General features: G+C 43.0%; 1 protein-coding gene across 2 annotated transcripts in view; it reads left to right on the plus strand.

The window, feature by feature from the left end:
* The first annotated feature begins 6,129 nt into the window (after nt 1–6,129).
* Nucleotides 6,130–26,309, plus strand: part of YIPF1 (Yip1 domain family member 1) — a 42,493-nt gene continuing 22,313 nt past the window's right edge. The window contains exons 1-6 of one of the 2 annotated variants that reach the window (XM_040231093.1): nt 6,130–6,296; nt 12,455–12,684; nt 13,420–13,499; nt 19,102–19,265; nt 21,590–21,670; nt 21,937–22,024. In XM_040231093.1, coding sequence (XP_040087027.1) covers nt 13,469–13,499; nt 19,102–19,265; nt 21,590–21,670; nt 21,937–22,024 — 364 coding nt within the window. In that variant the 5' untranslated portion in view covers nt 6,130–6,296; nt 12,455–12,684; nt 13,420–13,468. The remainder of the gene's footprint in view (nt 6,297–12,454; nt 12,685–13,419; nt 13,500–19,101; nt 19,266–21,589; nt 21,671–21,936; nt 22,025–26,309) is intronic. The other variant, XM_040231094.1, reaches the window with a different exon arrangement.

The raw sequence follows: 26,309 nt of genomic DNA on the forward strand, positions 1-26,309 counted from the left end.
GAGTACTGGAGTGGGTTGCTGTTGCCTTCTCCGAAATACAGAAGAGCAAGCAGTAGACAGCCCAGTGGGGTCAGTGGTCCTGGTGGAAAGAACCACACATCCAGAGAACTTCAAGCCAGAGAGTGCATGGCTCATGAGAGAAAGAGAGAAGAGTCACAGAAGCTCAGAACTGTGAGAAAGCTCAGAACTGTGAGAACTGTTTAGAAAACCTCTGAAACCACTTTCTTTTTTAAGCAGGGAAGCTGAGACCCAGAGAAGGGAAGTGGCCTCAGGTCCATTCTGCTGTTAGTAATCCCTAAGGAGTTAATTCACAAAGCGTCTAAGTTTAGCCTCCTGAGGCATTTATGTACCTGTGTGTTAGGATAGAAGGGGGAATGACATGAAAGTGGTTGTCGCCTTCAAAAAGGTGTCAACCTTGGCCAGCAGCCCACTAACTTTATTTAAAGAAAGAAAAACCGGCTCCAAAAGATGTTCTCTTCCTGAGCATCTCAGTGCAAATACCACTTGCTGTGCCCACAAAGTGCAAGCACTTGCCTCTTCAAGCCATGATTAATCTCCTGTGTATATAGCATTTTGCCAGGTACAAAGCAATCTTTATCCCTGGTGTCAGTTGTTTTTTCTTATCGTTGTTTGTTTTAAATGGGCTATTTTGGGAGCAGTATCAGATTCACAGTAAATCAACAGAAAGTACAGTGAGTTCCCATATACCTCCTGCTCCCACACATTCACAGCCTTCTGCAATAACCATATCCCACCAGAGTGGTACATCTGTTACATGGATGAACCTGTATTAACAAATCCTTATCACCCAAGGTCCACAGCTTACATTAGAGTTCACTCTTGATGCCATATACTCTATGGGTTTTTGACAAATACGTGATGTATGTATTCACCATTATGGTATCATAAAGAATAGTTTTGCTGTCCTAAAATCTTCTGTGCTCCACCTGTTCATTTCTCTCTCTCCACTGGCAACCATTCATCTTTTGAGTATTTCCATAATTTTGCCTTCTCTAGAACATCATATAGTTCTAGAATCATACAGTATGTAGTCTTTTCAGATTGGTTTCTTTCACTTAGGAATATGCATGTAAGAAACCTTCATGTCTTTTCAAGACTTGATAGCGCATTTCTTTTTAGCGTTAGATAATATTCCATGATCTGGATATATACCACAGTTTATTTATCTGTCCAAATTTTGGCAGTTATGAATAAATAACTGAATGTTTGTATCCCCACAAAGTTCATACGATGAAACCTAATCCCTAATGATGGTATTTGGAGGTGGTGTTGTTGTGAGGTGATTAGGTAATTATAGCAGGGCCCTTTGAAAAATCAGATGACTATATTTGTGTGGATCCGTTTCTGGACTTTCTCTTCTTTTTATTGATCTATTTGTCTATTCTTTTGTCCATATCATATTCTTTTGACTGCTAGGTCTCTATAAAGACCTCTATAAAGACTTGAAGTCCAGTAGCATCAGTCCTTCAACTTTGTTTTTCTCCTTCAATATTGGGCTGGCTATTCTGGGCCTTTTGCCTCTTTGTATAAACTTTGAAATAAGTTTGTCAATATCCACAAAATAACTTGCTGGGATTTCGGTTGAGATTGTGTTGAATCTACAGATTAAGTTAGGAAGTATCCGCATCTTGACAACATTGAATTTTCCTATTCATGAACATGGAATATCTCTCAATTTAGCTCTTCCTTGCTTTCTTTCCATCAGAGTTTTATAGGTTTCCTTGTATAAATCTTCCACATATTTATTATTTTTATACCTATGTAGTTCATTTTGGGGAGTGCTAATGTAAAAGGTATTATGATTTTAATTTCAGATTCCAATTGTTCATTGCTGGTATCAGTTCAGTTCAGTTCAGTCACTGAGTCATGTCTGACTCTTTGTGACTCCATGGACTGCAGCATGCCAGGCCTCCCATCATCAACTCCCAGAGTTTACTCAAACTCATGCCCATTGAGTTGGTGATGCCATCCAACCATCTCATCCTCTGTCGTCCCCTTCCCCTCCTGCCCTCAATCTTTCCCAGCATCAGGATCTTTTCAAATGAGTCAGCTCTTCACATCAGGTGGCCAAAGTATTGGAGTTTCAGCTTCAACATCAGTTCTTCCAATGAATATTCAGGACTGATTTCCTTTAGGATGGACTGGTTGGATCTCCTTGCAGTCCAAGGGACTCTCAAGAGGCTTCTCCAACAACACAGTTCAAAAGCATCAATTCTTCAGTGCTCAGCTTTCTTTATAGTCCAACTCTCACATCCATACATGACCACTGGAAAAACCATAGCCTTGACTAGACAGACCTTTGTTAGCAAAGTAATATCTCTGCTTTTTAATATGCTATCTAGGTTGGTCATAACTTTCCTTCCAATGAGTAAGTGTCTTTTAATTTCATGGCCGCAGTCAGCATCTGCAGTGATTTTGGAGCTCCCCCCCAAATAAAGTCTGACACTGTTTCCACTGTCTCCCCATCTATCTGCCATGAAGTAATGGGACCATATGCCATGATCTTAGTTTTCTGAATGTTGAGCTTTAAGCCAACTTTTTCACTCTCTTCCATAAAAGTGAAAGACTTTTATCAAGAGGCTCTTTAGTTCTTCTTCACTTTCTGCCATAAGGGTGGTGTCATCTGCATATCTGAGGTTATTGATATATTTCCCGGCAATCTTGATTCCAGCTTGTGCTTCTTCCAGCCCAGCGTTTCTGATAATGTACTCTGCATAGAAGTTAAATGAGCAGGGTGACAATATACAGCCTTGACGTATACCTTTTCCTATTTGGAACCAGTCTGTAGTTCCATGTCCAGTTCTAACTGTTGCTTCCTGACCTGCATACAAATTTCTCAAGAGGCAAGTCAGGTGGTCTGGTATGCCCATCTCTTTCAGAATTTTCCAGTTTATTGTGATCCACACAGTCAAAGCTTTGGCATAGTCAATAAAGCAGAAATAGATGTTTTTCTGAACTCTCTTGCTTTTTCAATGACCCAGCAGATGTTGGCAATTGCTGGTATATAGGAGAGCAATTGACTTTTGTGTAGTAACCTTGTATCTTAAAAACTTGCTATAATCATTTATTAGTTCCAGTAGTTTTTTGGTCAGTTCATTCAGATCTTCTACATAAACAACTGTGTAATCTACAAAGACAGCTTTATTTATTTGTCCCTATATGTACACACTTATTTCCTTTTCTTTTATTGCATTAGCTAGAACTTTTGGTATGATGTTGAAAGAGTGGTGAGAGGGGATATTGCAGATCACTGAGAGGGCATGACTACTGGTTAACCTGTAAGCTGGACTTGGGCAATCAGATGCTCCGCACCTTCTCCCCTGTCCTTGGAGTCTGTGCTCTGCTTGCCTTCCCCATGCTAGAATCTACCCTAGTATGCAGCCTGAGATAGTAATATGGTGTTGAGACCATCCAGATGGTCCCTACGTCACACAGCAAATTCCCACTGACTATCTGTTTTACATATGGTAGTGTTCATGTTTCAATGTTACTCTCTCAATTCGTCCCATCCTTCTCCTGAGGTTTCTTATTTAGCCTTGTGTTATTTAGAAGTGTTCTGTTTAATCTACAGGTATCCTGGAGTTTTCCAAGTATTTTTCTGTTTGATTCCACTGTGGTCTCAAAGCATATATGACTTTTTAAAATATTTTTTAATGTATGTTATATGACCCCAGATGTTGTCTATCTTGGTGAATATTCCATGTAAGTTATCCTACCAGTCATTGTCGTAAGTCCTTTCATCTTGTGAAACTGAAACAATACTCACTAAACAGTATCTCTCAATTCCCCTCTCTTGCTAGCTCCCAGCAACCACCATTACATTTTCTGTCTTTATGATTTGGACTTCTCTAAGTGCTTCATGTAAGTGTAACCATCATAGCATTTTTCTGTTTATGACTGTCTTATTTCACTTAGCATAGTCCTCAAGTTTCTTCCCTGTTGTAGTATGTTATGGGATTTCCTTCTTTTTTTGGATGAATAATATTCCATTGTATGTATATAATACATTTTGCTTATCCCTTCATCTGTTAATGGACACTTGGTTTCCTTCCACATTTTAGGTATTTTGAAAAACCTGGTTTCCTTCTGGGAATCTGAAATTTAGGTACATGCTAGACAGGGTATGACCAACCTCCATTAGAAACCTTGGGTATTGATCTCTGATAGACGATATTTCACATGTGTTGTTACAACTTGTTGCCGGAAGAGTTAAGTGTGTCCTGTGTGACTCCACTGGGAGAGGACCCTGGGAAGTTTTTCCTGTTTTTCTCTGGACTTTGACCTCGTGTACCTTTTCCCTTTACTGATTTTGTCTTGTATACTTTCACTGTTATAGCTCAGCTATATGAATATGGCTATATGATAAGTTCTCTGAGACTTCCTACAAATTGCTGAACCTTGGGGTGGATTGCCAATACACCATGTTACACAAGCGGCCTATAAAAGTTTCAAACCTTTAGTAATTCTGTTATTTTCAGTGGTATATCAACCAACACTTTGGAAGCTGACAATCGTTTATACCTACAAAGTAGGTATGTGCTTAGTTACTCAGTCGTGTCCAACTCTTTGTGACCCCATGGTATGCAGCCTGCCAGGCTGCTCTGTCCATGGGGTTCTCTAGGCAAGCATACTGGAGTGGATTGCCATGCCCTCTTCCAGGGGATCTTCCCAACTCAAGGATCAAACCCAGGTCTCCCGCACTACAGGTGGATTCTTTACCAGCTGAGCTACCAGGGAAGCCCAGAGGAGAGTATACTATGCAGGATTTCCCAAATTATTTTGACCAGGGAACATTATCTAGTAAACCATATCTATGGGATTTGGTTCCCAAAGAACACACTTTGAAAAACACTAGATTAGTCAATAACCTCAGGGACCTTCTCTCCTCTGTTTGCTGTGTTCATACCCTGGGATTTCCACAGCCGTGTCCCAAGGTGCCCCCGCCTGGGCAGTAGGATAACACTTGTGCTTGGGCAGCCAAGTGCTGGGTAGGAAGGATCAGTGCCCAGGAGAGGTCCAGGCAGAGATCCAGGAGTTGAGAAGGAAGGGAGAGTGGGAGAGCTGTAGGGATCCGAGCTGGTGTCCCAGGGGAGGCCTGAGAGCAGACCCTGCTGATGAGGAATGGTGGCGATGGAGGGGAAGGGCATCAGCAAAGATAGAAGGGAAAGCACAAGGGATGCACAGGAACCAGCAGTTCATCTGGAGGCAGATTATACTATACTAAAGGCTGCTGCTGCTGTTGCTGCTGCTAAGTCGCTTCAGTCGTGTCCGACTCTCTGCGACCCCATAGATGGCAGCCCACCAGGCTCCCCTGTACCTGGGATTCTCCAGGCAAGAACACTGGAGTGGGTTGCTATCTCCTTCTCCAATGCACGAAAGTGAAAAGTGAAAGTGAAGTCGCTCAGTCGTATCCGACTCTTCGCGACCCCACGGACTGTAGCCTACCAGGCTCCCCCATCCATGGGATTTTCCAGGCAAGAGTACTGGAGTGGGGTGCCATTGCCTTCTCCGAGCTTTAGCATTATTCCTTCCAAAGAACACCCAGGACCGATCTCCTTTAGGATGGACTGGTTGGATCTCCTTGCAGTCCAAGGGACTCTCAAGAGTCTTCTCCAACACCACAGTTCAAAAGCATCAATTCTTCCACACTCAGCTTTCTTCACAGTCCAACTCTCACATCCATACATGACCACTGGAAAAACCATAGCCTTGACTAGATGGACATTTGTTGGCAAAGTAATGTCTCTGCTTTTCAATATGCTATCTAGGTTGGTCATAACTTTTCTTCTAAAGGTATAAATATGTATAATTGAAATCTACAAAGTGGTTAAGTATGTTTTGCCTTTCCTTTCCAATTGCAGATATGTGTTAGGATTTGGGATTCTTGGTGCTATAGCATCAACACCAGAAGATAGAATCATTTTATTATTCTACAAACTAATCCTTATTTTAAATGAATAGTAATGAGTCTGATATATCTTCATTACTGATTGATCACAAGCTGTTCCTTTATCCTCACTGGAAAACTTCCAGGTATGTATTTGCATAAATCAATTCATTATTAATTTTATATCTTATTATTTCTTAATTTTTAATAACTTTGATTTTCATTTTATTATCATAGTTACATTCTATTACTAGCAAGAGATCATGGTTTTCCATTCCATGGAGTCAATGCAAGTTTCTCTTCAAAACAAATGTGTTTAAGTTTTAAAAGTGACCTCACAAAATCATAAAAAGAAAGAAGAAAAAGGGGGATCAATGGAAAAATTGCAGTAAGTAAATATGGGTGATGGTGTGTGGGATTTCATCATATTGTTCTTATTTTGTGTGGGCATACTTGGAATTTTGAATAATAGAAAAGTTAGTTGAGAATCTAATTTCTGGCAGCATGTCAGACTTTTGCTCACTAAACAATTAGCTATTTCATGAAATAACTATTTTAATGTACTGCTTTCATAAGAGTTGGGGCTTCCCTGGTGGCTTAGACAGTAAAGCATCTGCCTGCAATGTGGGAGACTGGGGTTCGATTCCTGGGTCGGGAAGATTCTCTGGAGAAGGAAAGAGCAATCCACTCCAGCACTCTTGCCTGGAAAATCCCATGGACGGAGGAGCCTGATAGGCTACAGTCCATGGGGTCACAAACAGTTGGATACGACTGAGTGACTTCACTTCACTTTCATAAGAGTTAAAGGAAAATCCCCAAGCATTTACACATATGTAATACATGCACATAATTAATATCATTGGGTAAAAGCAAAACAGGGAACTGGGTAAAACAGTCCTGGACAAACAGTTTAACAAAAGTTAGAGAAGCCCTGAGGGGAAGCGCCATTGCAAGCTCTGTGTTGGTGAATCTACGCTCTGAACCAGCTGTAGAATAGGACAGCTGATTCCGAGATTCCTGTATTAAGATGGAGACTCCTAAAAGGATATCAAAGTGATCCTTTATCAGCAGTGACTCTGGAAGATTTTCTTGCTTCTGGAAGATGCAAGAGCAATGCATCTCTGAAGTATCCTCTGTATCTTGGTGTTAAAAATGGCCATGTACTTTTGATAAAAGAGCCAGAACTTCACTGGCAGTCCAGTGGTTAAGACTCCATGCTTCCAATGCAGGGGGCATAGTTCCATTCCTGGCTGGTGAGCTAAAAATCCCACATGCCCTGCAGCACAGCCAAAAAAGTATTTTAAAATAGAGTCAAGTAGAACTTTTTAGGAGAGACAACATACTTAGATGCTGAGAATTTACACAGACGAGGATGAAACTAATATGAGCTCACAAAAATTATCAACACACAAACCACCATGAGTGAGAATCAACAGAAACAGCAATATTTAGATCTTCGGGAATTTCAGACATTAGAATTATCAATAAAAACTATTTAAATAACTACAATACAACTACGTATTAAAGGTTTAAAGCATTCATGGGCTTCCCTGGTGGCTAAAAAGATAAAGAATCCACCTACAATGCGGGAGACCTGGGTTTGATCCCTGGATTGGGAAGATCCTCTGAAGAAGGAAATGGCAACCCACTCCAGTAATTTTGCCTGGATAATCCTCATGGACAGAGAAGCCTGTTGGGCTACAGTCCACTGGGTCTCAAAGAGTCAGACATGACTGAACAGCTAAGCACAGGCACCCTGGTGTACCCTGACAGCAAAGATCAGCTTCCACTAGCAAGCTATTAAATCATTTGCCTTCCTGGATTAAAAAAAAAAAGCATTAATAGGCTATCCAGAATGATTTTTTAAAGAGTCAAATGGAAGTTTTAGGAAACAAATACACAATTGTTGAATTAAAGACTGGGGGAATATGTTAAACAGCAGACTAGGAGCTACTTGTTCAATAGCATGGTGTATATATATATATATAAAGCTTAAAAAGCTGATAAGAAAAAATAAAATGAGTTAAAAGCAACAACCAAAATAAAATTAAATGAATGTATAACTTTGAACTAGCAAGAAAAAGTAGCTAGTGAAAGAACGGAAAGAAGATATAAAAGAGTCATGGAGGTAATTAAAGTGAAAAAAGATGACTGAAGTGTCTCCATATATAAAAAAATGCATTTAATATAAATGAGTTAGAAGCCCTTCTGAACTAGAAGAGTAAGAATCTCTGAAAATCCACTTCAAAACGCATGAGGACAATGGCAGAAATTGTCAAAATCAGCTTCTTTCAGTGTTCTGTAAATTAACCAAAGAAAGGTTTTTTGATCACCAGAGAAGCGTCTATTTAATAAGAACTGCTGAATCTTGGTAAGAACAGTGAGCTTTGTGGTGTTTTAATTTGCTCTAGTGCTATTCCCCTCTCCCAGCTCCAAGGCAGCCTTGAAAAATTTAGCTTTGCAACCATGGTTGTTGTGAAACTTAAGAATTTAGTAACCACTGGAAGGGAAGAATAGGTTTGGAGCCCTTCAAAAAGCCCCGGTTCCAGAGAACTGTCAGTATGTGACCAGTCTGGTATCTCCTTTGGAAAGCTCCGTTCTCAGGTCTTGGTTTTATTTGACCTGACTCAGCTCACTCTACAAAAACAGTGCATTTGCCAAAATAATGAGTGGCAATTCTGTAACATTGCATCATCCTGAGATAATAATGCAAGGGCCAGCAGCTTTCTCCCTGGGATGGATGTCACTCAGGGGTGTTAGAGACACTTTCAGAGCATGGCTTAGTTGTGTGGTTGCCAGCTTTCCTCTTTGTGGAAAATCAGTGGGTTCTGTCAGGAGGAGAAGGGGTCGACTGAGGATGAGATGGTTGGATGGATCACCAACTCTATGGACATGAATTTGAGCAAGTTTCCGGAGTTGGCAATGGTCAGGGAAGCCTGGAGTGCTGCAGTCCATGGGGTCGCAAAGAGTCGGACATGACTGAGCGACTGAACTGAACGGACTCTGTTGGGTCGTGTGCAGCATCTAACAAGGCTCCTATTTTTCAGACGGTCCCTCCACCCCAGACACTGTCCATCACAGCAAGGCTTTCTCCTCAGTTTCCCTTCTTCCCTCATTCTTCCTCCATTCTATCTAGGTGAGGGTGGGGTGGGTTCTATCTCTCACTGGTTCATTCCCCGCTCAGAGCAGTGTGTACGTCCACTGCCCAGTTGTGTCTGACTCTTTGCAACCCCATGGACTGTAGCCCACCAGTCTCCCCTGTCAGTGGGATTTCCCAGGCAAGAATACTGGAGTGGGTTGCCATTTCCTTCTGCAGGGGATCTTCTCCACCCAGGGATGAAGCCCTAGTCTTGGGTCTCCTGCATTGCCAGGCAGGTTCTTTACCACTAGCGCCACCTAGGGAGCAGTCGAGGTCTAAATAGCATCAGCTGGGCTCCCCTTCCTTACCATATGTATTTGGACAAACGAGCTAAGGAAATATGAACATTTTGAGGTCAGATTTTTTCAACCTTGACACCACTGGCATTCTGATAATTCTTTGCTGTGAGGGGCTATCCTGTGCACTGTAGGATGTTTAGAAGCACACTGGCCAGTAACACCCCACAAGTGGTGACAATCAAAAATGTCCTCATGGGACCTCCCTGGTAGTCCAGTGGCTAACACTCTGCGCTGCCACTGCACGGGGCGCGGGCTCCATCCCTGCTCAGGGAACTAAGATCTCACATGTTGTGAGGTGTGGCCAAAAAATAAAAAGAAATAAAGTAACAACAAGAATAATAAAATAACTTTAAAAAAAAAGGAAAAAAAACTTCATAAATCAGGCAGAGGAAGACAAATATCGTATGACATCACTCACACAGAATCTTTTAAAAAATGATATAAATGAAGTTATTTACAACACAGAGGCAGACTCACAGATTTTGGAAACAAATTTATGGTCACCAAAGGGGAAATGTGGTGAGGGGGGATAAATTAGGAGCTTGGGATTAACATACACACACTGCTGCTGCTGCTGCGAAGTCACTTCAGTCGTGTCCGACTCTGTGCGACCCCACAGACAGCAGCCCACCAGGCTCCCCCATCCCTGGGATTCTCCAGGCAAGAACACTGGAGTGGGTTGCCATTTCCTTCTCCAATGCATGAAAGTGAAAAGTGAAAGTGAAGTTGCTCAGTCGTGTCCAACTCGTAGCGACCCCATGGACTGCAGCCCACCAGGCTCCTCCACCCGGGGATTTTCCAGGCAAGAGCACTGGAGTGGGGTGCCATTATACACACACTACTATATATAAAATAGGTAACCAACAAGGGCCTACTGTTTAGCACAGGGAACTCTACCCAATATTCTGTAATAACCTATATGGGAAAAGAATCTGATAAAGAATGAGTATATGTATAACTGAATAACTTTGCTGTACACCTGAAACAAACACAACATTGTAAATCAACTGTACCCCAATAAAATTATTTTTTAAATGTCTTCAGGCATAGCCAAATATCCCCTAGGAGCAAAATAGTCCCCAGTTGAGAACTGCTGTTTTAGTTAAACCAGTACAGTTACATTTGATGCTTGTTTCATTTTTAGCCAAAACTTACATATCATTATAATTAATATATCACTGCAAATTTATTTCTATTTCCAAGAGGAGAAATATACAGTCTATGTATTATTACCTCTTTCCAACATAGCTGTGGGGTTGTTGTTGCCATCTGACTGGTGAGCGGTCTGATTCCAAAACTCTATCCTGAGGGCTGCTTTCTGGGACCACTCTTGGTACCGACAGGCCGCAGTGTAGGTTCCTTATCTCATGGGAGTACTTTGTTGCAAGTGTGAGTCCAAGGACCAGGAGTGAAGGACGAGAGTTGTAGAACAGGGCGGGAAGGAGAGCTATTGCATTATCAAACTGGCCACTGCTAAGGGCATTTGGTTGTTTGATTCTGCAAGCCAGTTTGAAAGCTGTATGAAATATCTGAGGAGAGTCCATCTGAGAGGAAAAAGAGAAACATGTACTCAATTACTGATTGCATTGGTCTAAGATTTGTCCCATGAGGCGTAGACCGCTCCCCACTTACGCACTTCTGGGCTGAACCATTGCTGAACCATTCCCACAGTCCCATGACCCCATGACAGAGCCTTGATATGGGACTTGAGGTGATGGCCACTTAGGTTATACCTGCTGAAGCTGGAATAAGGTCTGTGGTGGTGAAATTAGCAGCAGGTGCAGCCAAGAGGGTCGGACATGGGGCATAAGAGGTGTTTGAAACACTTACACGTATGAGTTTGTGTGTTGTGATGCATTCCTGGTACCTATTTCCTGGTACCTATTCAACCAAAGTAACCTACACATATATACATGACCTCAGTTTTTCTCTTTAGAAAATGAGGATAGTCTCCTTGAGCTTGCTGGATTGTTCAGAGAATTAAAGAGCTGCATGTATAAAGCCTAATCACAAGGTTAGTCCAGTAAATACACTGTGCGTGTGTGTGTGTGTTCATTAGTCAGGATCTTCCTGACCCAGGGATCGAACCTGTGTCTCTCATGTCTCCTGCATTGGCAGGCAGGTTCTTTACCACGAGTGACACCTGAGAAGCCCATCAGTCAGATGTAAGTCATTCTAATGGATTGTGAAGGCCCAGCATAGTGAGGCCAAAGTCACAGCTTCCACCTTGTGTGGGCAGTGATGTTGGCTTATGCTGCTAAGACAGTCAGAACTCGATCACTCTATAATTAACCTTTGGTGAGCAGATATCGTGTCCCTGATTTTGGGCTGCCCTGAGGACCCAGAGACCAGAATCATTCCTGATCCTTCCCTGCAAGTCACTCACAGGCCCGCAAAGATGGGCAAATAATAGCAACTGCTGCGATTTAGGCAAATACAGGGCGCTATGAGAGCAAAAGAAATCCTCAGAGGCGAAGGAGGGCGTTCCCTAGGAGGAACAAAGTGTACCCATATCTGAGGGATGTGTATATCTTAACCAAGCAAACACTGGGAGCAGGGGCAAAATGTTTCTCACCAGATCACTCAGTGCAACTTCATCGCTTACTGGACTCCTGTGGTAGTCAAGGCATTGATCAGTTGCTGTGCGGGGGACACAGGGGTAACACCTCTCACTGCCCAGAGACCATAAGGCAGACCGTTGCAGGAGTGAAGAAACAAATTACACACATACGGAGGTGTCTCTATGAACAGACATCCTCCTGACCCAGATCATGGGCATTCAACCACTCAAAAAGTAATTGACTTGCATCTCCCTCCCTGGTTAATTAGACTTTTAAAATAAGTAAATAAATATATATATATTTTAAGAATGGCCAAGAATGGGAGGATTGATGGTATTTTTTCCTTTTTACAATTGTCTTTCCTTAAGCTGTTCTATATTTCAACAAGAAAAGAGATATAACGAAATATAAACCCCACCCTAGCGAATTCTCTGCTTCCCCTACCCCTGACCCCGGGAGCGAGGTGAGCCAAAGCAGACCCTCTCAGCATCCCCATCGCTCCGCCCCGGGCCACCTGCCTCTTTAAGAACCCGATCTTCGCCCTTAGGTGGGTGGCTGAGGGAGTGAACTGTGGACGTTGCCGCTTGTTGAGGTCTCGGGAAGTGATGTCTCCGGGAGCTGCTGTTTCTTTAAGGGGGCGGAGCTCTGCCCGGAGGAGGTGGAGAAGGTTTGCCCCCCGGATCTCCGGTTTCCGGCAACTCGGTGGGACCAGAGCTTTCGCGGAGAATCTGAGGCCCCAGGCTTACCGAGACAGGTTGGACTCCGAGCGGCCCCGAGGTGAGGCAGCGGGGTCTGCGGGGCCGGCCTGGGACTGAAAGACCCCGGGATCTACCCGCCTGGGTCGCTGCGGCCCAGCTCCCCCTCCTAAAGCACCGCCCGTGCGTCTTGGGCAGCTCTTTCCCGGACCATCCTGGGCTCAGGGGGCTCCAGGGTGCAGGGTTCCCATTGCTCTAACGCCTACTGATTGCTTCGCTGCGCACTAAGCGCCTCACACCCACTTGTCTCAGTTAATGGCACCCAACATCGTGTGAGTAGATACAATTATAAACCCATTTTACAGGTGAGGAAACAGATGCTGAGGAGCCCATAGTCAAAACAGCCAGAAGCAGCAGAGTCGGCACTCAAACCCAAGTCTGTCCACCCCCAGAGCCTGTGTCCTTAACCACGGGCTAGGCTGACGGCCTTTGCTCTTCACTGCCCTCATAGCCATCTCTATCAAATCCCTGCCTCCCCTTTCTCATCCTTCCGTCTCCAGGCTGCACTCGGCCCTTAAACACCCACGTTATAAGTGAGATTTGATGGAGCCAATGGACCCCTGTTCGCCACCCCCCCTTAATTTCTTTATAACATTTTTGATAGTATCTGATGCTAAATGGTTATCTTTGTATAAACCTATCAAATCCCACTAAAAAGGACACAAGGGAAAGCAACACCATTTCTAACCCTTAAATAAGATGTTTGCAGATATTGTATTATGGTATCCTATGAAGTGTATTTATTTTTTTCTTTTAGACCTCTGCAAATTATCTTCCTAATAATTGGGAGACGACCCACTGACTGAATGGCAACGGTAGATGACTTGCAGTTTGAAGGTACATCATTTGAGTGTCCACCTGTTATGATTAGCGTTTCTGTAGTAAACGCAATGGATTTCGGTTCGTATACTGGCACATATATTAAAGAAGATTATTTCACACGTCTTCATAAAAGAATGTTTGCCACAACAGGTTATTCCATTTGTCCGTATTAGCTGTTCTTTTTTGCCAAATAGCCCTTTAGGTTGGTAATATCATAAATTTAGTGCAGATTACAGAAATTGTTTATAGAGTTCCTGCTTTAGTTAAACATGCATTTATTGAGCACCTATTTGTGCTTAGAACTCTACTAGGTACACAAGATCAAAAGTTAAAGGGGATTTTTTTTTTTTACACTGCTGAGTAGATGAAAGTATAAAACGATTATTATGATGAAACATAATCAGGTCATTCCTTCATTAAATCAATAAGTCTTTCTTGACCATTGTTCTCATTATCAGGGTAAAAGAGTGAATAGTCAGTGTCTTCCTTTATAAAGCCCTCAGTCTAGTGAGGGAGACATTCTTTTGTTAAATGATCTTTTAAATACATATCTACAAACTATTAGCCTTCGTAGCTCAGTTAGTAAAGACTCTGCCTGCAGTGCAGGAGACCCTGGTTCGATTCCTGAGTTGGGAAGATCCCCTGGAGAGGGAAATGGCAACCCACTCCAGTACTCTTGCCTGGAAAATCCCACGGACAGAGGAGCCTGGCAGGCTACAGTCCATGGGGTTGCAAGGGTCGGATACAACTTAACAACTAAACCACCAAACTATTAAAGTAATGAAAGAAAAGTTCATAACTCAGCCCAGAGCCTGACATAAGCTAGGGATTGATGAATGCTCATTTTGTCTTGTAATCACTTGCACGCACGTGTGTGCACACGCGTGTGTGTGTCCACTCAGTTGTGTCCAACACTGTGACCCCATGGACTATAGCCCTCCAGGCTCCTCTGTCTATGGAATTCTCCAGGCAAGAATACTGGAGTGGGTTGCTATTCCCTTCTCCAAGGGATCTTCCTGACACAAGGATTGAACTTGAATCTACCACCTTGCAGGTAGATTCTTTACCGTCTGAGCCTCCAGGGAAGCCCATAGTATTTCCTAAATGGCAGATAACTGTTTTAAGTGCTTTACGAATAAATCCTTTCATCCTTATGTCAACTTTATGAAGTAGTTATTTTACTCTCCCTATTTTACCAATGGGGAAATTAAGGTACAGAAAAATTAGCTCATTTGCCTAAAGGTTATAGTAAGTGGTAAAGAAGAGTTTGAACCCAGGCATCACAACCTATGCTATTCCTACCTAAGGAAAAGAAAAAATGTTTGAAGCAAAATCCACTTTATCAGCCAATACTGTCAACACCATCTTCAAAATACATCCAGCACCTGACCACTGCCTACCGCCTCTACCATTCTCCTACCATGCTCAAGGTCATCATCACCTCTTGTCTGGATTATAGCCCTTCCCTTCCTTCAGGTCTTCCCACATCTTCCCTTACCTTTCTGCAGTCTTTGTTTTGCATCCAGAGTAGTCCTTTAAACCAAGTCAGATCATGCCATTCCTCCAAAGCCTTTCAGTGGCTCCATCTCACTGGAAGTGGAAGGTGGAGCCCTTTTTGTGCTTAGGAGGCCCTCAGGATCTAGGCCTCCTCTGCCTCCGATTTCATTTTGTATTACTCTAGCCCTTTCTTTCTGCCTCTCCACATGGGCCTCATCACTGTCCCTCCTAGACACCAGGTACACTTAGGGCTTTTGTGCCATCTTCCTGCTTAGGACATTCTTACTGCAAATAGCCATATGACTCATTCCCTTGCTCTGCTCAAATCTCACATCATTCCAGAGGCCTTCCTTGATCATCCTATCTGGGAGTACAGGGCATGAAAGTTCAAGTCTAAAGAACAGCCTGTGCAGAGTACTTGAGAAGAGTGGGAGTTTGTTTCATTTTTTTCCCCAAGGAATTAAAAGAAGGCCAATGTACCAGAGCACAGATGGTGGGGGAGGCTGTCATAAGGTCAGATTTGAGGGGAGGCACAAGCTAAGTCACACAGGACTTAATTGCTGTTTGGAAGAGAACATAGGATGCTGTGGGGGTCATGGAAAGCTTCTCCGAGGAAGAATGGTGTCAAATGAAAAAGTGGAGGTCAGGGTCCTACAGATGGGAGATGTGTCAGGAAAGGAGCAGAGGCAAAACACAGCAGAAAATGTAGAAGCAGGTGGTGGTGGTGGCAGAAATAAGCACACCCGTCTTGCCCTCAAGGGGCTGAGATGGACAAGAATGACTACTACGGAGCAGAATGTGAAAACAGTTGTGTGCGAGGCACACACATCCTACATTCAAATCAAGCTAGGCCGTCTGCTGTTCTTCACACACAGGACACATTTTTCATCTTCTGGGTCTTGCTCATCCTATACTCCTTGGCGTCAGATGCTGTCCCCACTGCTTCTGGCCACCGTTCTCATAGGGTAGCTCAAGGAGTTATCTTCCTCCCTTGAACCTCTTTGGACTTGGTAGCTCTAAAGTGACAGTCTCTGTTCCTCCTTCTGGCATGTTCTTCCTCTGGTAAACTACTGCTTTTTAAATATGAGACTTAAATATATCTTCCTTGGTCTGATTCTCTCAGGCAAAGTTATAACCATTTTTTAAAATGTCAGTGCCCTGCCCAGTCAATAAATGATAGCTATGAAAATATTTATTATCTCATATCATCCTCAACATCTCTGTAAGATAAGTATTATCTACATTTTATAGTTGAAGAAACCAAGACTCAGAAATATGGAGTAATTTGCCCAAGGTCATGGAGTGCTAGTTTATCTTAAACAAAGGACTGTCTCACTTCAGAGCCTCATACTGCCAAAACCCTGGAGACGGAAACTTGAGTAATTGTTATGTATCAGCCGCCTCATTAATTTCAGTCGCTTTATTTCTCTCCACAGACTATTTGCATAGCTGAAAGCCAATAAGATTGGGCTCGGTTATGCAAGCGCCCCATCCCACTGCCGGCCGTGCTTGTGGTGTTAGAGTGGTGCCCTGCTGATACCCTTCCTTTTGTTGTTGTTGCTGTTTAGTAGCTAAGGTTTATCTGACTCTCTTGCAACCCCACGGACTGTAGCCTGCCAGTCTCCTCTGTCCAAGGGATTTCTCAGGCAAGAATACTGGGGTAGGTTGTCATTTCCTTCTCCAGGGGTTTTCCCGACTTTTCCCTAGACCTGTCAAATTCCACAGCTACCCTGAATTTTATCTGAGTGGCTAAATAAAGTTTGTTAGGATGCCTGGAGATAGGAAGTCATGATCATTGCTGGTGGACATGAATGGGCAAGGTTCTTTTGGAGAGCAGTTTAGCAATATGGCTCAAGAGCCTTAAAAATGATTTGTACCCTTTGACCTAGTGATCATGCTGATAATGTTCATTGTTATTGTTCAGTCACATCCGACTCTTTGCGACCCCATGGATTGCAGCACGCCAGGCTTTCCTGTCCTTCATCATCTCCCGGAGCTTGCTCAAACCCATGTCCATTGAGTCGGTGATGCCATCCAGCCATCTCATCCTCTGTCGTCCCCTTCTCCTCCTGTCTCCTCCTTCAGTCTTTCCCAGCATCAGGGTCTTTTCTAATGAGTCAGCCCTTCGCATCAGGTGGCCAAAGTATTGGAGCTTCAGGTTTAGCCTTCTAATGAATATACAGGATTGATTTCCTTTAGGATTGACTGGTTTGATCTTGCAGTCCAAGGGACTCTCAAGAGCCTTCTCCAGGACCACAGTTCAAAAGCATCAAATCTGCGGCTTTCAACCTTCTTTATGGTCCAACTATCAGATCTGTACATGACTACCGGAAAAACCATAGCTTTGATTATAAGGAGGTTTGTTGGCAGAGTAATGTCCCTGCTTTTTAATATGCTGTATAGGTTTGTCATAGCTTTTCTTCCAAGGAGCAAGTGTCTTTTAATTTTGTGGCTGCAGTAACCATCTGCAGTGATTTTTGGAGCCCAGGAAAATAAAGTCTGTCACTGTTTCCGTTGTTTCCCCATCTATTTGCCATATGATGGGACTGGATGCCATGGTCTTAGTTTTCTGAATGTTGAGTTTTAAGCCAGCTTTTTCACTCTCCTTTTTCACCTTCATCAAGTGGCTCTTTAATTCCTCTTCACTTTCTGCCATAAGGGTGGTGTCATCAGCATATCTGAGATTATTGATACTTCTTCTGCAAATCTTGATTCTAGCTTGTGGTTCATCCAGCCCAGCATTTCTTGTGATGTACTCTGCATGTAAGTTAAATAAGCAGGGTGACAATATACAGCCTTGGTGTACTCCTTTCCCAATTTGGAACCAGTCTGTTGTTCCATGTCTGATTCTAACTGTTGCTTCTTGACCTGCATACAGGTTGCACAGGAGGCAGCAGAGGCAGGTAAGGTGGTCTGGTATTCCCATCTCTTTAAGATAGTGTTCATACTAAGGCAATAAGCCCTAAAACTTTCTCTGCACAGATACTCTTAACCGTGTTATTTGTTCTAATAAAAGTGGGAAGCAACCTAAACATCCAGTAGCAGTGGAATAGTTGTATTAACTTGTGGTGTCTCTCTCCTAATCTTCCTACCTCCAGCTCAATGACTACTATTTAGACACATAAATGTTCATTATAAAGACTGATGTAACATGAAAAAGTCATTTTTGTATAATCCCCAGTAGACGGAGCAGCATACAAAATTGTTGACATAGTATGCTATCACATCCTAAGTCAGTATTCAGCAATTGTAGGCATATAGTAAATATTTGTTGAATGAATGATCATCACTGGTATGAATCTACTGTACAGAGAAAAGGAAATATACCAAAAGTTAATAGTGTTAGTTTTATATGGGTGGGACTAAGAGTGATTTTGGGGAGCTTCCTTGGTGGCTCAGCAGTGAAAAAAAATCTGGCTGCAATGCAGAAGACACAGAAGTCGCCAGGAGTTTGATCCCTGGGTCAGGAAGATCCCTTGGAGGAAGGCATGGCAACCCACTCCAGTATTCTTGCCTTGGAGAACCCCGTGGACAGAGGAGCCTGGCAGGCTACAGTCCATAGCGTCAGACAGAGGCAGGCACAACCAAAGCAACTAAGCACCACGCACGCACGCAGAAGTGATTTTTATTCTGTCGTTTCCACTTTCATTTTTTGTCTCCATGTTTCCTGTAGTGATCACATAGGACTTATTGGAAAAACTAACTTCCATTAATTTTTTTTTTGAACTTGAATCAAAGAAGAGAGAGTTAGGTTGGTTACTTGCTATGGGCTAGGCACTCTGCTGAGGACTTTACTTAGGTAGCACTCCTAACTTTCTCCCAATTCCTTAAATATTATTCTCCCTGGGGAAGAGATGGGAACACTGAAGCTTATTGAGGTTAAGTTACTTACTCAGGCTTGAATACTTAGTAGTTTAACCAGGACTACAGTTCAGGTCTGACTTCAAATTCTGTTGTCTTTATGATCATTTTTCTGTGTCAGTTTGTTTTCTATGAGATGTTTTTTAGAGCCTTTTGCCATTTGTCTCAAATAGAGTCTATAGCAAAGCTGAGGTTGTAACAGCTCGACTTGAAATTAATAGTAAGGTCTCTGATACCCTTGTGCTCTAATTGATTTCAGAATTTGGTGATACAACCACTTCCCTAGCAGCAAACCCAGATGCCACCACAATCAGCATTGAGGATCCTGGTGAAACCCCAAAGCATAAGCCAGGACCCCCAAGAGGCTTGGGGAGAGAAGAAGATGATGAGTTACTAGGAAACGATGACTCTGACAAAACTGAGGTTTGGACTTGTGTTTGAAAATTTCTTTTTTCTTTTAACTTTAAAAAACCTCATCCATGCATTTATTGCAGTTTCCTGTGTGCTAGGAACTTTTTGGCCAGCCCAGTAGTATTTCTAGTAGTATTTTATAAATGGATCATGCTTTTGATTCAGTAGAGGAGTACTCGATTTGTAGCAGTGTGTTCACAGGCTTAGGAAATAGTGGAGTGCTGGCTGTGCTTTGTGGAACTCCATGACATATCAAAATAAGTACCAAAGTTTATGCCAAATTAAATACCATTATATACTAGGTATCACAGCAAGAGCTCAGACTTAGGAGCCTGAGTTTGAGTCCTGGTCTGGCCAGTAGTAATAGCTCTGTGGTCTTGAGTAAGATATTTTAATTTCCCTAAGCCTGGATTTCCTCATCTGAAAGTAATATATTGACTCTTTCTCATCATTATAATCACAATAGCTGGCATTTATTCAGTGTTTACAGAGAAGGCAGTGGCACCCCACTCCAGTACTCTTGCCTGGGAAATCCCATGGGTGGAGGAGCCTGGTAGGCTGCAGTCCATGGGGTCGCGAAGAGTCGGACATGACTGAGCGACTTCACTTTTCACTTTTCACTGTCATGCATTGGAGAAGGAAATGGCAACCCACTCCAGTGTTCTTCCCTGGAGAATCCCAGGGACAGGGGAGCCTGGTTGCCTGGGCTGCCGTCTATGGGGTCGCACAGAGTTGGACACGACTGAAGCGACTTAGCAGCAGCAGCAGCAGCATTCAGTGTTTAATAGCTGCCAAACACCATTTGAAGTTCTTCACTTGGATCATCTCATGTAATCCTCAGAACAACCCAATATGCAAGGAACTATTCTTATACTCATTTTATACCTCATCTTAGCCAAAAGGCCAGGAAGCAATCATGTACTTGCTTTATAAATGAGAAGCCTGAGGCACAGGGTTTAAGTGACTTGCCCCAGGACATGCAGCTGGCAGGTGCAGAGGGAACTTTAAACTGAGGCAATCTGAGTCCTTCTGTACTAGAGTTGTTGTTTAGCTGCTAAGTCATGTCTAACTCTTTGCGACCCCGTGGACTGTAGCCTGCCAGGCTCCTCTGTCTATGGGTTTTCCCACATAAGAGTATCAGAGTGGGTTGCCCTTTCCTCCTCCAGGGGATCGTCCCAACCCAGGGATCAAATTTACATTTTCTGCATTGGCAGGTGGATTCTTTACCAACTGAGGCACTGGGGAAGTGCCAATAATTAATCTAATCCTCCCTATAACCCTATAAGGCAGATCTGTTAGCTATACTTTTTTAGATTAGGGAGACTGAGATGAGTCTAGTGATTTGATGAAGCTGCCCCCTAGTGGAGGGACCAGGGTTAAAAACCTTTTGCTAAGACTTCAAAACTGATGCTTATTTTATGTCACTCAATGGCAAGAAGTGAAGAGGAACTAAAAAGCCTCTTGATGAAAGTGAAAAAGGAGAGTGAAAAAGTTGGCTTAAAGCTCAACATTCAGAAAACAAAGATCATGGCATCCTGTCCCATCACTTCATGGGAAATTGATGGAGAAACAGTGGAAACAGTGTCAGACTTTTTGGGGGGCTCCAAAATCACTGCAGATGGTGATTGCAGCCTTGAAATTAAAAGACGCTTACTCCTTGGAAGGAAAGTTACTAGATAGCATATTCAAAAGCAGAGATATTACTTTGCCAACAAAGGTCCGTCTAGTCAAGGCTATGGTTTTTCCTGTGGTCATGTATGGATGTGAGAGCTGGGCTGCGAAGAAAGCTGAGCACTGAAGAATTGATGCTTTTTGAACTGTGGTGCTGGAGAAGACTCTTGGGAGTCCCTTGGACTGCAGGCAGATCCAACCAGTCCATCCTAAAGGAGATCAGTCCTGGGTGTTCATTGGAAGGACTGATGCTGAAGCTGAAACTCCAATACTTTGGCCACCTGATGTGAAGAACTGACTCATTGGAAAAGACCCTGATGCTGGGAGGAGTTGGGGGCAGGAGGAGAAGGGGACAACAGAAGATGGGATGGCTGGATGGCATCACTGACTCGGACGTGAGTCTGAGTGAACTCTGGGAGTTGGTGATGGACAGGGAGGCCTGGCGTGCTGCGATTCATGGGGTCGCAAAGAGTCGGACACGACTGAGTGACTGAACTGACTGAACTGAAAAATTGGGTGTGGCTATGGTAAAAGTGATGGATGAATGTAGAAGAGTTTGGTCTTTCATATTTCTTGAGTTTCTCTTAGATCCTCTCTCTTTCTCTGTCTGGGTGGCTAGAATAAGGAAATTCTGTGTTTATTATGTTTTATTTTACCTCTGACAGTTACTTGCTGGACAGAAGAAAAGCTCCCCCTTCTGGACATTTGAATACTATCAGACGTTCTTTGATGTAGACACTTACCAGGTCTGTAAACCACTTTCACCTTTCTTTTGATGTGTAATGCAGACTTAGTTCTTCTGCTGTTAAACAGTCAAGTAATGTGACAAGTATTACATACTGGATATGGTCTGCAAAAGTAAAGGGTTATTGGCACTTGAAAATACTAAATGAAATAATAAAAAGATAATAAATAATAAAAGCTGTAGTAACTTTCAATTTTGCGGTAGTTAAACTTTACTGAACTTTAAGAAAAAAATCATCTGTAGATTTACCGCTATGCTCTTTTGCAGGTCTTTGACAGAATAAAGGGGTCTCTTTTGCCAATACCAGGAAAAAACTTTGTAAGGTTGTATATCCGCAGCAATCCAGATCTCTACGGTACGTGTAGCACCGTTTTGGTTCTTTTTCACGTACCAGCTAAGTGTAGATGAGGGTGTGGGTTGCCTCGAAAGCTGGAGAAGCACACTGTTGGTGGGGCATGAGCGTTTTGTTTGTCTCTTCTGAACTTCAGTAGCAGCTCTTGAAAAGAATTTTGGAGAAAATGCAATTACATGTTTGATTAATGCCATGATGACAAGAATGGTGTGTCCTTTGAAAGTCTTCAAATGACATTACAAACTTGGGACAAATTAAGTCACTTCATATAGAGGAGATTATTGATTTTAATTTTAGAGGATTTGGTGGTTGGGGTGAGTATGGAGGAGGCTCTCTTACACTTACTCACTGATATGCTGAGTTCCAGCTCTGCCCCTCAGACAGGCTGGCTTCCCCTTGGGAGTTTGTAAGGGGATGAGCCTAGGGATTGGTGTCATCCCAACCTCCCTGCTGTCTGAGGAGGGGCCAGAGGTCCATCCGGTGCTTCTGAGGGAAAGGGTTCCAACACTGGTGACTTCTGTGTTGAGGGGAGAAGTGAGCCAGAGACTCAGTGCTTCTGTGTGCAGATGCTCTATGCTAGACTTGGTGTACGTGGGCACAGCTAATTCTTTCAACGACCTTTGAGGTAGGTGTTATTATCCCGATTTTTCTAATGAAGAACCTGATGCTCAGTGGTGTTCAGTAATTTATATGTTCAACCCTAAACAGTAAGTATTAGAGCAATTATACATGTTGATTATAAGAGGAAAAGGAATTCATGAGAATCTGTTGTGTACCAGTCAGTACCTACAGTCTTTAATCCTTTCAAGAGGGCAGTGTATTAAGTGCTGTTATCTCTGTTTTCCATGTGAGAAAACTAAGGTTAGAAGCTGTCAAACTAAGAACTCCCATTAGCAACATTATGGATGAACTGGGAGGATATTATACTTTAGTTCAATAAGTCAGACAGAGAAAGACATGCTGGATGATTTCACTTATATGTGGAATATAAGAACTGAAACTGGTGAGTCTAACAGAAAAGAAACAAATTCACAGATAATAGAGAACAAACTAGCAGCTACCAGTGGGGAGAGGGAAGGGAGGAGGGGCAGGATAGGGGCAGAGGGTCAGTCAGTCAGTCAGTGCAGTCGCTCAGTCGTGGCCGACTCTCTGCGACCCCATGAATCGCAGCACGCCAGGCCTCCCTGTCCATCACCAACTCCCGGAGTTCACTCAGACTCACGTCCATCGAGTCCGTGATGCCATCCAGCCATCTCATCGTCTGTCGTCCCCTTCTCCTCCTGCCCCCAATCCGTCCCAGCATCAGAGTCTTTTCCAATGAGTCAACTCTTCCCATGAGGTAGCCAAAGTACTGGAGTTTCAGCTTTAGCATCATTCCTTCCAAAGAAATCCCAGCACTGATCTCCTTTAGAATGGACTGGTGGGATCTCCTTGCAGTCCAAGGAACCCTCAAGAGTCTTCTCCAACACCACAGTTCAAAAGCATCAATTCTTCGGCGCTCAGCCTTCTTCACAGTCCAACTCTCACATCCATACATGACTACTGGAAAAACCATAGCCTTGACTAGACGGACCTTTGTTGGCAAAGTAATGTCTCTGCTTTTCAATATGCTATCTAGGTTGGTCATAACTTTTCTTCCAAAGAGTAAGTGTCTTTTAATTTCATGACTGCAGTCACCATCTGCAGTGATTTTGGAGCCCCAAAAAATAAAGTCTGACACTGTTTCCACTGATTCCCCATCTATTTCCTATGAAGTGATGGGACCGGATGCCATGATCTTTGTTTTCTGAATGTTGAGCTTTGAGCCAACTTTTTCACTCTCCTTTTTCACTTTCATCAAGAGGCTTTTTAGTTCCTCTTCACTTTGTGCCATAAGGGTGGTGTCATCTGCATATCTGAGGTTATTGATATTTCTCCCGGCAATCTTGATTCCAGCTTGTGTTTCTTCCAGCCCAGCGTCTCTCATATGTAGAGGGTTAAGAGGTACAAACTGCTTATGTATAAAATAAATAAGCTATAAGGATGCAGCACAGGGAATATAGCTAATATTTTATAACTAAAAATGGAATATAATTTTTACAAATTATGATGCACTATGTACACTTGAAACTTATGTAATATTGTATAATAAACCGACTATTTATTATAAATAGTTAAAGTAGAACTGGCACCTAGTTTGGGCTTCCTAAGTGGTGCCAGTGCAGGAGACATAAGCGATGTGGGTTTGATTCCTGGGTGAGGAAGATCCCCTGGAGGAGGAGTTGGTAGCCCACCCCAGTATTCTTGCTTGGAGAATTCCATGGACAGAAGAGCCTGGTGGGCTAGAGTCCATGAGGTCTCAAGGAGTCGGACGGAACTGAAGCGACTACACACACTCGCAGCACCTGGTTTAGTGTTAATATAAAGCTCCTACTTACTCTATTAAACTGGTGTTTTTAAGCTCCAGAAACTTTTCATCAAATGTTATGGATGTTATCCAATATTTAGAGTCAGTTAAAGTGGAACTTGGACTGCAAGGAGATCCACCCAGTCCATTCTGAAGGAGATCAGCCCTGGGATTTCTTTGGAAGGACTGATGCTGAGGCTGAAACTCCAGTACTTTGGCCACCTCATGTGAAGAGTTGACTCATTGGAGAAGACTCTGATGCTGGGACGGATTGGGGGCAGGAGGAGAAGGGGACGACTGAGGATGAGATGGCTGGATGGCATCACGGACTCGATGGACGTGAGTCTGAGTGAACTCCGGGAGCTGGTGATGGACAGGGAGGCCTAGTGTGCTGCGATTCATGGGGTCGCAAAGAGTCGGACACGACTGAGGGACTGAACTGAACTGAACTGAAAGTGGAACTGCTCTAATGGATGCTGAGGAAAGTCTCCTTTCCACTCACCTTTGATCCTGAAACATTCTTCTTTACACAGCACTATTAGCCTCATAAATTCATGTTGTTCTAGTCGCTAAGTCTTGTCTGACACCTTGAGACCCTACAGACTGTAGCTCAACAGGCTCTTCTCTCCACAGGATTCTCCAGGCAAGAATACTGGAGTGGTTTGCCATTTCCTCCTCCAGGGGATCTTCCAGACCCAGGAATCTAACCTGCATCTCCTGCGTTGTCAGGCAGGTTCTTTACCACCTGAGGCACTGGGGAAGCCCTCATGAGCTTACAGACATGCTTAAAAAAAGAAAGTACAGGATTCCTCTGGCAGTCCAGTAGTTAAAACTCTGCACTCCCAATGCAGGCAACACAGGTTTGATCCCTGATCAGGGAAGACCCCACATGCCACATAGTGCAACCAAAAAAAAAAAAAAAAAAGTACAACTAGAAAAAAGAAAGGTTTTTAGAAGAGAGGGCTGACCTCTTGGGGTGGACTGGAGGAAGGTGGTTAGGAGCAAGATAACAGAAGAGCCAGTCTGCAGGATCTGAGGGAAAGATGAATGAATTTGACTACATTTACACCAAAATTTAAAATTTCTACACCACAAAATAAACCATAAACAAGGAAAAATAAATAAACCACTGACCAAAGATAATATTTCAGAGCACATAACCCACAAAAGATAAAAATCAAGAATACATGTAGAGTGCCTACTGATTATAAGAGTAGAACCAATTATAAATTCTAGCAAAAAATAAGCAAGTCACAGAAAAGGAAACGCGAATGGCCAATAAATATATGAAAAAATGCTTAGCTACACCTGTAATAGGGCTTCCCAGGGGGCACTAGTGGTAAAGAACCTGCCTGCCAGTGCAGGACGCCTACGAGATGCAGGTTCGATCCCTGCGTTGAGAAGGTCTCCTGCAGGAGGGCATGGCAACTCAAGTATTGCCTGGAGAATCCCATGGATGGAGGAGCCTGGTGGGCGACAGTCCATAGGGTCGCAAAGAGTCAGACACCACTGAGGTGACTTAGCACATGCCTATAATCAGGGAAATAAAAACTAAAACAGGATATCATTTATGTGCACCAATTTAGCCATCATACAACTTGGCTTTCTTCGTTTATTCATTCAGTTAACAAATATGAAGCACGCACTATTCTAGGCGCTGGAGGTACAGCAGTAATAAAAACAGACAAAAGTCCCTGCTCAGAGACAGTTTATAATCTAAGTTTAACAATAGACAAAGAAAATAGGTAAAATACACAGTATGCTAGTGATAAATGCTAAGGTAAAAATTTTAAAGCAGAGAAGAGAGACCGTAAATGTTTATGTGGCAACATTTGATACATTGAACATTTGGTGGATTTGAATCTTTTAAAAAATTTAAAAGGTGGATTCTGAGTAAACACC

This window comes from Oryx dammah, unplaced genomic scaffold (assembly GCF_014754425.2).
Source record: "Oryx dammah isolate SB20612 unplaced genomic scaffold, SCBI_Odam_1.1 HiC_scaffold_28, whole genome shotgun sequence".
NCBI lineage: Eukaryota > Metazoa > Chordata > Mammalia > Artiodactyla > Bovidae > Oryx > Oryx dammah.